Source organism: Melopsittacus undulatus, chromosome 7 (genome assembly GCF_012275295.1).
Source record: "Melopsittacus undulatus isolate bMelUnd1 chromosome 7, bMelUnd1.mat.Z, whole genome shotgun sequence".
Lineage (NCBI taxonomy): Eukaryota > Metazoa > Chordata > Aves > Psittaciformes > Psittaculidae > Melopsittacus > Melopsittacus undulatus.
In genome coordinates this window covers 18,143,547-18,157,000 of record NC_047533.1, presented here as the reverse complement: position 1 = coordinate 18,157,000, position 13,454 = coordinate 18,143,547, and the positions used below count along the sequence as shown (strand labels likewise).

At 40.5% G+C, this 13,454-nt stretch overlaps 1 protein-coding gene across 3 annotated transcripts in view; it reads left to right on the top strand.

Annotated features, from left to right (window-relative positions):
* Positions 1-6,649: 6,649 nt before the first annotated feature.
* ADGRA3 (adhesion G protein-coupled receptor A3) overlaps positions 6,650-13,454 on the top strand; it is a 55,899-nt gene continuing 49,094 nt past the window's right edge. Inside the window, exon 1 of one of the 3 annotated variants that reach the window (XM_034064655.1) lies at positions 6,650-7,270. In XM_034064655.1, the coding sequence (XP_033920546.1) occupies positions 6,999-7,270 (272 nt within the window). In that variant the 5' untranslated portion in view covers positions 6,650-6,998. The remainder of the gene's footprint in view (positions 7,271-13,454) is intronic. The other 2 variants (XM_034064656.1, XM_005148550.3) reach the window with 2 other exon arrangements.

The following is a 13,454-nucleotide window of genomic DNA, read 5'->3' as shown; positions in this document are numbered from 1 at the left end:
ATAGACTCATGACTGTGAAATTGATATGGACCTTTTGCATAGTCATAATACTCTGCAAATATGTTTTAGTATGTAGTTGCTAGTTGTTTAATATATGATAACTGTTTAATGAAGTCTAAATTAAATACTTGTATTTTAAGTTGAAAAAATGTCTGGGAAGTACAAAACACAATGTAGAGCATGTTTACCATGCTGCATTTATCAACATAAAATCACATTGTTTAGAAAGTAGCCAAAAAAGTGAGTATGCTGTGGGGTCTGCCTGAACAAAAAGTTTTCTCTGGGTAGTTTCATTGCTGAAACTCCCATGAAACTGCCTCAGTGTCAGGATGACTGAGTACTCAAAAAGCAAGACCCAGAAATTCTGCTGATGTTGACATCAAAATGCATTGTTTTCCCTACTGCCTTCCGCCTTGAGAGGCAAACCTATAATGATGTATTAATTGCTATTTATTATTATGTTTCCAATTGTTTCATTTTTTTTACGGCTTGTGGCTGTTTACCAGAACTAAAAGAATCCTTTGGATAAAATGGACTGGGGGAAAAGACCAGTGTGAGTCGTAATGCAGAATGTTCAGATCGTGTTTTTATTCAGTAATTGAGGGTGCCACAAAGATCTCTTCTCTAATGACAGGAATGCTAGCTCTGCAGCCAGACAGGCATGCTATAACCTACTGCTGTGGCTCCACCTGCTGAAAGGTATGGGTTTGAGTTCAGGAGTACCACGGTAAGACACATTGCTTCTCTGATCCACTTAGTGCTTTTTTTCTGCATTTCTGCATGGTACTGGCTATGCCATATGTCTTTATGCCATACCGGGTGTAGATGCACCTGGGTTACTGGACAGCAAGGACCTCAGCCTCTGTCTCAAGGGCAACATGTTACTTATTGTCATCAATGTGTCTGTATCTTCTGCTACATTGGCTGCACATACACCTCTGAGCCCAGATGTACTTCTTATCATTCTCCCCTTTTTGCTTTTTTGACTATCATCCAACCCTGTCTCAATCCTGTAGGATATTGTCTGGCCTACAGTTGCCTGTCAGTGTAGGACTCAGCTGCTGTTTGGCTCTGGCCAGTGTAGCCTTTGTTATTTTCTTTAACTATCACATTAGCCTTTTCCATTCTGGTTTTCCTTCTGAATTTTCTGTCTGAGTTCAGGGTACTGTTCAGGGAAGAGAAAGAGAATCTCTTGCTTCAGGCACCATTATACAGCCAATAAAATTGAGACTTTTCGATAGTTAATGTTCTGTAAAATCTAAGGTGATAAGATTTGGGAGTGAAGGAAATTCTTCAACGTGTTCATGTTAAGGAAGTTTAACTTCTGAACCATTTGAATTGCTTAAACATCAGATAGCTTCTCTTTCATATGTTCACACAACAGTACAAATCCTGATCCATCTAGCTAGACATAATCACTATCATCTTGGAACACTATTGCCTTCTTTTCAGCCATAAACGCTGATGTGCTAGTAATGAAGTAGTTCAGCTTTTGTTTCCCCTACTAATTTTTCCCAAAACTCTGTGTGTTTGGATCCTACTTACATTATGAAATTAATATATTAAAGTTTTTAAGAAAGTATAACAAGGAGTAGAAATAAAACTATTTTATTTCAATCTTTACTAGTAGATTACTGGTTGGAAGCCTGTAAGCTTATTACTGCTGAGTAATGTGCCTAACTAATGACAATCTTTTCAAAAGGGGCTGAATTGACAGTTACACATTTTAGCAAAATTTTTAATGCAAGGTTGTATAAAAACTACATTTATCTCCTTCTCTTCCATATAAATTTAAATTTAAATAGCTCTATATTTATTTCCTTGAAAATTAACATCAGGTTTATAAAAAGCCAGGAGAATGCAAAATTATATGAAACAATTATCTGGAGGCCAAACACTAAAAAAGTGGTGATGGAATTGCATGTCAAAAAGAAACCTTGCACAACACATTTTAGGTTTTTTTTCAAGCTGTGTACACTGCTTCCTAAAATTTAGCAATGGGACTGTATTTCAAAGTTAGTATTCCATCTAAAATTATAGGCTGGAACAGCAGAAGAGGAGCAAGATCCCTCTATGAATCTGCTGAATCCACACCGTATGGGTTTTTTCCTTCATTCAAGGCAAAGAAAATAATGAAAATCAAGCATAAAAATCTTCAGGGCCTGACAGTTCTTTCTGCAAAAGTGCATCTGTTGATATTTCAAGTTTTAATACATAAAATCTAAGAGTCTAATGGTGGCTTAATTTGGGATTTATTGATAACCAAACCCAGAGACTTAATAAATAAACAGCTTTGAGAGCATTCTCCTTTTAAGCATTTCCAAAAAGTTTTCCATAACTACACAAACTAAACCAACTAATGTCTGGTATTCTGCCAAAGCATTCTTGAAATATGCCTACTTAAAGGAACAACCGGGTAATGAGAAATAGTGTTTCTCTAGAGACTCCCAACTGAGTCTAAAAACTGTATTTTCCCCAGTTATACTATTGACACTGAAGATCTGGAGTCAGCTGGGAGAAGGAGTTGCACAGAACATCTCTGTGTCTGAGAACAAATGGAGGATGTCCAACATGACAAACACCAGCCAAGCATCTGCGAATACCTGTGTTTGTCACAAGCAACAGCAGAGCTTGAGGTAACTCAGTGAACTGCCTGATAGAGGCACGGATGTAATACTACAACCTGCAGCTCTGTAAGAAGTAGTTATAGAAAGATGCCTCTGTGACTGCTTGGTTACCAACACCATGTCAGCATGTGCCAGCAGTTATCATCAGTTCCCTGTACTTGGAATAGCAGATAACCACACTACTGCAGACATAACTGAGGGCAACCAAATGCTTCTTCTTTCTTGACAATTGCTGTAGCAAGCAAAACATAACTGATGATGTCCCAGTCCATGACATGTGGTAGGTAGAAGACTGTGACAGTGAGAAAATAAAAACAGAGATGATCTAAAGGCACTGGCAGTATGAGAGTCCCTTGAGAGGAGAATTAGGGAGCAACCATGTCAGTGAAGGTGATGATAACCCATAAAAATGTGCAGGGATGTGAAACCTGAACTGATAAAAGCAAAGGACAGGAGTAAGCAAAGAATCAGAATGACAGATAGACAAAAATCACTTAAAAGCTCCTATTTATCTCTCCAACCTCAGGACAAATGAAGGATTTGAAGTGCTGCCAAAGCTACCTTTGTTTACACAAACACTGTGAGATTCTTTTCTTTTTTTTTTTGCCTTCCCCTCTTTCCCACACCCTTTTTCTTAATATCTTCGGTAAAGAATTTAGTATTTAGTAGATGAGGAAGAAGAGAGGAAAAAAAATTAATTTTCAACATTGAATGCACTAGTCCCAAATTTTATGAAAGGAAGGGGAAAAAAAAGACAAGGACAAAGTATACTTGTTTGCAATCTGGAAGCAAAGCACATTCAAAAAAGTTCAGCTTACATGCCTCACCTCCAGTAAAGCATTACCAGCAGCAATAAGATTACAAGAACTGATGGAGAATGAGGAGGATTGAGAGAAAGTGAGTTTGAGGGTATTTTTTTCAATACAGAAAAAGGAGCAAGAATTGCAGGAAGAAGTAATATTCATGCAGCTATATCCAGAAAGTTTTAGGAACAGCTTGCTTCCATTTTTGCAATACCAACTACTATAATAAAAGATACTGCCTCCCTCTACAAACCTTGTCTTCCTTGAAGTTACATAGGATGACTTACTTTGCTGCCCAGGCAAGCGGCTCCTCTCCCCTCCCTAGTGCCCTCACCTTCCTCCAGCTCTGGCATTTAACCCTCCAACTCAGTAACCTGGCAGAAAACTAAACTGAAAGATAATAGAAAAGGTGTTTGAAGCAAACATACAATGTAACTGTACTTATATCCTTAGAGCACTACAACTACAATAAAGATAGTAATTGAATAAACTTGACAAAGGTATATGGCAGTTTAAGAAAAAAAAAAACCATGAAATTTGTTAAGTGACTGCTGTGGGACATATGTTTTGGATTAAGAGCTTTCCTGAGTCAATGTAAGAGAATACATTTTCAAATCTTTGGCACAGAATGGAAGTTGCAGTGATTTGCATGAAAGAAGAAAGATGAAGGTAAAAGCACAAGCCTTCAAAAACAGCCTTTTGCTTGAAGCCTTCAAACTTTTTGAAGATAGGTGAGGAACAATATGCCCTGGAGTCAGATTCACTGCAGAAGCAGACAAACTAAGACAACACAAAACAGCAGAGAACAACACTTCCAGGTTTCCATAGTGGCAGTTTAGAGGCATCATTTAAAATTGTAGGAGAGTTGCAACTGTGATCCCCAGTTAGAGATCTGAGTAGGGGTGGTCTCAGTGGAGTGGAAAGAGCAGAGCAGGTGATTTTCAGAAACACCAAGGGCAAGTAACACACTTGAAAAGAACTGGACATGACATTAAGATGAAAACCAGTGGCAAGAAATGTGTCTCACCACTATTATGGGAAAATCAAGAGTTAATATGATCACAGTCACCAGAAGCAACAGTTCACCACTTCCATCATCATCTTTAGGTGATGTGACTATGGGGTCATCTCACTGATACAACTGGACACTAATGGTGTCAAAACATACACATTGCCACAAATGTGAGAGAACCAAATAGCTTCAGAAAAACTTGGGAATGTTTCCACCAGTAGCACTGAAGTGCCATCTTGGTTAGCTATGCTGAAGCTGTAGTGATGCCAAGCCAAAATTCTGGTGGGATCAATGGTTTAAACTCACAAACCAGCTCCAGTGCCAGAAGAGGCAGCTTGTATGCACTATCTTCATGTTAATCCCTAACCCAGCACAAAAGTTTTAGGAAGCTGTGCAGTGAATTGGGTCATGTTATTGATGTAGCTGAAGGTTATGAGACGAAAGCAGCAAAAAGAAAAATTGTTTAACCCAGCACTAATTCTGAGGGGAAAAGTATCTTAGGCTCTTGTTTGATATTGTCATTCTGGCTTTAAAACTCCTGGTGCCAGATTAAAAATGATGGGGCTCCATGCTACCAAGCACTGATCTAATACAAATTCACTCTGCAGCTTGAATTTGCTTAAAACAAAGCCCTACATGGAAGAATCAACTGGTGAACTTATGCTAACTAGCTCTCTTTTTTTTTGCAGCTGGCACAACAGCAGCACAGGAGCACAAAAGAATTGTTAACTTTGTATTTTGTGTCCTGACCTAATTTAGTTCAAGTGTAGCAGCAGCCTTACATCTCTCTCAGATCAGGTTGGTCCTGCTGTGTGACTCAGTGGCAAGCAAACCTAATATTAGACTTGAAGGACCTGTGTCCTCTTTGCATTCTGGTCAACAATTTCAGTACGTGGGACAGGTTCCATCCTCATTTGTAAGAGGCCATACAATCGGGGAGAGAAAACATGATAATGGGCAAAGGGTATCCACAACATCTCCCAATAATTGTGAAGTTATTACTCTAACCTTGTTTCACTTGCCCCAGTCCACAATTCCTGTTGCTTGCCAGCATCTTTCATTAGGTTACATTTAAAACTGGGTCACAACCCGAATGTTCAGTATTACCCAAGGATACCTTAGGTTAATGACTCCGTAAGACTGATTTTGGCAGCTGTTTTTGCCAATGCCTAAAATTGCACTGCTGTGTAATAACAGGTATTTTGCAGGATGTTATTTGCCAGTGCTCTTCTGCAAGAATGGGGCATTGTGAGCTCTTGGTTAGGGACCAGAACTTCCTATGGGTTCTGTGAAGTCTTGCCTAAAATTTTAAAGTAGGTACTGCCAGTTCTTGTAATTTGATTGCGAGTCAGGTAACAGTTACTTTATTATCCTCACACCTACCGGGGGCAAAGAACATATTGAGAATTTCAGCTGTCATTGGCAAAAAGGCATTTGTGCCTGGCTGAAGAGAAATGTGAGAACATGACCTAATTACACCAAGAAAAGCAGCCCCAAGCATGAAATGAAAAGGCACATTGTAGGAAGGGTGGGGTTTAGGTTGGTTTTTTGTTTTGTGGGCTTCTTTTTTTTTTTTTTTACATTTCAGTTTTATATTTTTCCATCCTTTGGCTCTTCAGCTGCCAAGTGAGAGTAAAAGGTTACCTCATTTTACAGGGATGATTTGAGGACAAATGTCTTACAAGCACAAGATACTTGGTGTTCAAGAGTCTTCAAAGTCATTCAGCCTCTAACCAGGAGATGATCCTTCCTCTATGAAAGCGTGAACAAGAGCTCCTCCAGTTAAATCCACGGGTTTGGAACTGGGTAAAATAGGTAAGCTATGGAAGCAGAAGCAAACTGCGCCACCCTGTTACTGCGACGGGACAGAGCTGAAGAAGCAGGGCCCAAAGATATCGGTCATCGGGGAACCGGCAACTGCTCGGGCACGGAGCTGCCGGCCGAGGAGGAAGGGGCAGGAAGGCCTCGACAGCTCGCGGTGGCGCCGCTGCAGGGAGCGGTGGGACTCAGAGCGGACCCAGACCAGGCCTGGCGCTGCCAATAGCCCTTGCAGGGAGGGGCGACTGGAACAGACCAAGGGCTCCCCATCGAGAAGTGGCAGGCTGCCTTAGAAAACCTCAGTCCCTCCGCTGGGGCGCGGCGCAGGAGAGCTGCAACACAACCCCCGACCCCCGACACGGAAGCGTGCTCGCAGCGGCAGCAGAGGCGACCAGCGCGGCGCTTGCGCAGTAGAACCGAGGCCCGCCGGGCGTGTTAGCTGCCGCGGGGCTCCAGCACCGGCGGAAGGCGGCGCTGCTGCAGCTGCACGGAGCCCGCTCGGTCCCACACAAAGAGGAGGGCGGTTGTAGTGGTCACGGCTCCCGCCCGCAACCCACCGGCCCCGCGGCACCACATGGCGGTAGTGGTGCGGACGCGTCCGGTGCCGCCTCCGTGGAGCTAGGCCAGGGCGAACCGCGGCTTCTGCCTCTGCTCGCCGCTCTCCCCCCCGGCCCGGCTGACCCCGTCCGTCCCCGCCGTCCGCCGGAGTAGCGGAGCAGGGCCCTGCACGGCCCCGCCATGCTGCCGCCCGGCCGCCGCATTCTCTGTCGCCCACCGCGCCGCCGTCGCCGTCGCCCGGCCGAGCTCCTGCCCGCGCTCCTTCTCCTGACGGCACTGGGGGGCGGTGGCAGTGCCGCGCTGCCCCCAGGCTGCAAGTACGATGGTCGTCCCAAGAGCGCAGGTAAAGCGGCGGCGGCCGGTGCCCCGGTGGAGGTGAAGGTAGTTTGCAGCAACCTGGAGCTTGCTCGGGTTCTGCCTCCCGAGACGCTGCCTAACCGGACGGTCACCCTGTGAGTACCGATTCCGGGTGGGGGGCGAGCGGCCTCGCTCGGACGTGGATGGGGTAGGGAGGTGGGAGGGAGTGCTGGTCTGAGGTAGAGTGGGGTCAGCCAGGGGGTGTGGAAGCGTGGTTGCCCCCTCTGCTGCTGTGGAAAGCCCCAGGAGTGTTTGGGTTTGGGTTGGTTTTGTTTGTTTGTTTTTCCCCCTACACTTTTAATGTTTTCTCTTACTTTCCCGGGATGGTGATCTGGGGAGCGCATCCCGTTGCTCACCGGCGGGGCAGGGTGTTCGGCTCGGCGGGAGCAGCATCCGTCCACCTTGCTCCTTCCCTCTTGGGGTTGCTCTCCATCAAAGGGTTCGGGCTGATCCGAAGGCTTAGCTGTTTCTTTATTAAAAGTAATTAACTCCACAGTTTTATTTGTTTATTGTGTGGGAGGGGTTGTTGGTTGTTTTAAACTTCCCTAAATTATTATTTTTAATTTATCAGGAGAAATGGGGATTGAGAGTACCGTGCTTTGACGTAGTTCTAACAACTGAGTGCTAATAGGGAGTACGAGCTGCTCAGTCTGCTGTCGGCTAGGTGGGCCTGAAGTTTCGCTGTAGCGAACAGCAACTTGTTTGTTGCACTTCGCAGTAAAACCAGCCAAAGGGATTTGTTTTCTTTCTTTGGAAGAAAGCTCAGTTTACTTCCATGTAGCAGTAGGTGTGCTCTTTTTATGTGGAGGCAATCCTAGCTCATCCATTTGAATAACAAGTTTCAAACAGGATATGCAGCTTATTCCAAAGTAAGAAATATTTTGCTATTTACTTAGACATGAGTGTGCACATGTAAAAAAGTTATTTGCAAGTTGTTTTTCTTGTGGAGACATTAACTGGTCACTCTAACAAAGAAGTTGTTCATAGAATCATGGAATGGTTTGGGCTGGAAGGCAACTTTAAAGGTGTCCAACCCCCCTGACATCAGCAGTACTGGATTTCATTGGTTGATGGTCCTGGAAGTGGAGCCCTGTCTGTTCTTTTAGAGTCTTAAAGTGCTTGTACTACCATGGAAAGACTCGAGCAGCCAAGTAGTACTCCAGAAAATCGATGCAAAGAAACGGAATTATGGGGTCTAGTTTAAGATATGCATCTACTTAACTAGAAATTACAGGTTTGAAAGATCTACCAGTAAGTACAGTATGACTGTAGTTCTGTCATGAGAACAAGTCTGACTACTGCTTTTGTGAAATTAAGACAGCATTGAAGCACCGAGGGGCTTACTTCAGTAAGTCTTCGTGACTTTGAGGATCCAGTCAGTGGCAGATGGATGGATCTGGACATAAGAGAAAAGGGAAGGCCAAAAAAGGGAAGGTGATTAAGGCTAAAGTAGTTGTGTTCTCACTTAGCACACTGCAAGGGTTCAGAAGATAGTTCAATGTCACCTGTGAGAAGGGACCAGAAATACTCATATGTGAAATAGAAAAGAAAGCAAAAAGTAGGTGTTGATGACTGGTCAACAAACGTATTTCAGTCTTTGTTAGGCTCAAATGCTTTGCAGCTGAACAGCTGTTAAAATATAGTATTATCCATTATAATTTTGATAATAGTGAATGTTAGTATGGTTATTATGCTGAACTTGACTTTGGGATCTTTTGGTTCAGAAAACTTGGAGCTCTGATGACAAAAAGATATCACACACTGCAGCCTTACCGTGTATGGGCCTTTGTTCAAAACTGCAGTGACAAAAGAATTTGGAAGAATGGTTCATCTTTCATCTTGATTTTGATAGTCCATTATCTAGAGTGTACCTGGAGCGTATCTACATACACTAATTAGTTGCTTTCTACTTTAATTGAGCTTTGAAGCTTATAGCTTCCAAAATATTTATTTCTCCCTTTTAAACTTTTTACTAAACATAGCAATAACCAATGTGATAATTTTCATTGTTACTTCTGGTATCATAACTGTGATTCAGATATCATCATAAGCTGATACAATTTATTAAGAACACAGGCTTTGAAATTTTCCTTAAATATAAGGCAAAGACTACTAAACCAATGCTTCAGCTTTTTCTAAGAGTGAACACAGTAACTGTTATTGTTCAGGATCTTTCAAGTTGTTGATTCTGGAGGCATTACTTTCCGTATCATTGAGAGAGTTTTTACTGAATCCATGTTAACCTGGTTAGAAAGTTCAGGTGATTTATGGGATGTATTGCTAGGTGCCATTTCACTAACATGTTGATTAGTAGTGGCTGGGTTAATTGTTATCTAATCTTTTGCCAAAAAAATACCCCCTTCCTCCCCCCTCCCCAGCTGATACTTAGAATTGAAACAATTGGATAGTGAAAGGCTGGCTGATTAGAGTCAGAGTGCCCTGAGTTATCTTGAATCTTGATTCTCGTGGGATTCTTCTATTAAGATAAGTAGGAGTTCTATTATAGCTTTTTGGATTAGTGGATCACTGCAGAGATAAGTAGTTGAAAATAGATCACTGTGGTGTAGATCGGCTTTTAATTCAGCTAACTTCTTTTTATGTTGACTCTTATTTTGTGCAAACCTGTTTTAAATATGAGCGCGTATATAGTTTTACATGACATCTTGGTTTTCAAGGAAGCTAGGAATGACTCAAGTGTTTATATTAATTTTAGAAATCCTGATTCCATTCTTATCCCCTGGTCAAATTCTGGGACTTTCAGTAGATCAGCTATGGTGCATTTAGCATTTCAATTTTTTATTTTTTTTTCCCAGTTTAATTGTCCTTTTGAGGACAAAAGTCTCAAAAAAGGAAGGAAATAAGTAGTGGAAATGAGAATAAACTAATAGTGTCTTAGAATGCTGGCAAGGTTCTTTCATTCTTGCACCCATTGTAGTTAGTGGTTAACAGTGATACTGATAAGTTGGACAAAGTCACTTCATTTATGAAATGTCTTGGCCTTTGTTTGCCAGAAAACATTTTATTGTACTAATAATTTAAGTCAGTACTATTTAGAATCTTTAGTTACAATTCATAAAAAAAATAAATCTAAGCTTGATTTCACTTGGTAAGAGACAAAAAGAGTTTGTTTCATGATTGAGGAAGGAAAGCAAATACTGGAAGAAAAGTATTAGAGATATTTATGGGAGAATATGTAATGTTTGGATTTTGACAGTACTATAAATTAAAATTGTTTTAGAATCAAGGTGGAATTAACTGGTGCTTTACCGAGATTCTGGTCAAATTCCAAGGTGAATTCAAGTATAGTTATAGCTAAGCAAAGGGCCTTTTTCAAGCCATATATAATAAAAACTGATTGGGATGCAAATGAAGGGTGTATCTACATGAAAATCATAGATGGCATTGAACTTTGTAGTTTAACTAGCCAGGTGAGATGCTTTTGGTGTGAAGATAACATAACTGCTTGAATGTAACTCAGTACTTTGACATGCTCTGTATTTCAGTAGATAATTGAAGTCATTGCCATGATTCACATTTAAGTAAGGAGTGCCCTATACTCTTGTAATAGCAGTCTGAGATAAGGTATTAATTGCTGTTGTGTTTCTTGAGGTAATCTCTAATGATGATGTCATAACCTATTGGATATTAGCCATTACTTCATTCTTTGGAAGAGAATGTCTAATCCTACTGAAGACAAACCCATGAAATTGTAATCCTTGTTACTTGATGAGAATTTTTGTTTCCTGTTATACATAGGTTATGCTATAGGAAAAGGAATCTAATTAAACAGAGGAAAAGCATATTTATTCAGTAAAGAATTCTACTTCTGAGTTTGGATCCATACTGGTCTGCAAACAACTTTACTTACCTATGTATCCTGACAGGAACATATAAGTGTTTGCACTTTGAAGTGTTAGAATTTCTAAGCCATCAGCCAGGATTTGTGATCAGAACTGTTCCAATACATACTTAACTGGATTGCTGTTGAGAAACATCCTAAAATGTCATGGGATTTGAGCAGCTGAAAGGCATGCAGTGAAAGGACTTCTGGATATCTACACAGCCTTTCCATTTATAACACAAGTTCCTAAATTCCGAAGTTTCATAGCAAAAGATCACTGGTATTGCAAGAAATAACTTGTATCACAGTCTGTGGTTACGTTATGATTACATTGCAATTACATGTATTTTGTGTCACTACATAATTTTTTTCCTTCTTATATAAAAGGAACTCTTCAAGTCTTCAAGTTTTAAAACTGTAAGAAAACTTGAAGTAGAAAACTACTATTACGTAGTGATTTATATTTATGATTTATAATAGTGTTTTTCTGGGGTATAATCTAATGCTTTGCTAAACCGTTTTAATTTCCTTTGTTTTTCTTATACCAGCCTTTCTCTATTATGTGTTTGGAAAAGTGTCCTTTCCCAAAATGTTGACAAACAGGAAGTAGGCGTAGTAAATGCAGCAGTTTGCCTCTTCAGGTATATTTCCATTATTAATCTGAAGGTATTCTTGGCAGCTGGTGCCTTTTTGTTAAAATATTCTAGCTTAGATTTTTATAAATGCCCAGTACTAATAGCTTGAGCAAGGATAACATTTTTTTTGAAGACAGAAATGCTAATAATTCCCATTAAAACTTTAATTTTCTTTGGTCAGTGGATACACAGACTATGCAAAATATATTTTGGTTTATGGACACATGGTAGTACAGAGATAGAACTTTAGAATTGTCCACCATTTAGTAATTCACAAGTACTTGTCCACCATTTAGTAATCACAGCTACTTGTAGTTGCGTTTTTACCAGTGGCATCTGACTCCTAAAAGTTATTAGTGATATTTCTTTTCTGGTAGGCTTGTATTCTAGTACACCTAGTCAGTCTATCAGATTTTGTGTATGTCTTTTACCTTGTTGAGAAAATTCAGGAATAGATTAATCCTTTGCTGTATGTCAAATCTAAAAGTTAATGCTAAGTTTAAGGAATTGAACTAGAATTTGTGTTGCAGTGATGAAGAATTAATGTGTCTCATTCCTCCTTGCTTGCGGTTTATGTTTCAGAGTTTATTTTCATGATTTAAAGTATGGAACTGCGAGATTAGATTTTTCAGAATTTAATGGTTCCCATATGTACTTTGCATGGGCCAGATAAGTTGTAGGTTCATGGATTTGTCATTATTGCATTATTTAGTTTATCTTCGCCATAATAGTCTCTATGGTTTTTGATTCTACACAGTTTGAATACTTCCTTTGTACCAGTAGTTAGTTAATCCATGAAGATTAAAAGCAGTTGATAATTTCCTTAGTCATAATAAATGGTTTTAAACTTCAGAACTTAAGAGAACTAATGTATGTTTTTGTGAGTTTTGCTTTCTGCAGTGAGATAAGGAGTGAATTTTAAATACTAATTTGCAAAATCTTAATTTTATTGAATATCTTTAGTCTTTAACAAAGTAAGTAGGTTAGAGTTTTCTTTTTACCTTTGGATTTCACTATTTGGCTGTTCAGCAGTGAGCACTGCAATGTCTTGTTGCCTTTAGCATACTACAGTGAGATAGATCATATCCATTATGTGCATTACTGTGTTGTGACTCCTTCTGTAATGACACAGGGCTTGTCCAATGGTGCAGTACAGTAATGTCCTACAGATCTCCAAGATGCCTTAGAGTAAATGGGATGACAGTGCACTGCAGAGCAGAGCTGTTTTGTCCCAGAGGTAGTTGCTTTGCTAGTATGTGTGATCCAAGCTAGTCAGCCAGTTTTGGCAGTGCTGTGGAGGACACTTTTGAGGTAGTAACTTGACCTTTCTGCCAAGGAAAACAAACTAAGAGCTGGTTTTTTTTTGGGGTGGGGGTGAGAGGACACTGAAACAAACCAAACATGATAAATACAGACTGATGAAAGATGTTTAATAGGATGTTTAAGAATTAGGAAGCTTAATTCCACAGTTTTCTGCACTGAGCAGTGTGTTCTAGGATTTATCCAAGCAAGTTTACAGCATTACATCTGTAGGTGGCTGTGGGTTGTGCTGTTTTCAGGTGCTTTGTCTAAGAGTACAGTCTCTGTCCTCTGCTAGATCATTTCAATTTAGGGAAAAAGATGCTTTGAGGTAGAGGGAAGCAAGGGTCTAGACAGAGAGTGAAGAAAGGCGAGGAGATCTAGATTAAAATTCAGAAACTACTACTGGGAGTTGGGGAGGTGTTAAGATGGGAGCGTGGGTTTCTTTGAATGGAGATGAGAAGTCAGAAGGATTTCAGAGGCAATGAAAGCAGGTGCTGAAGG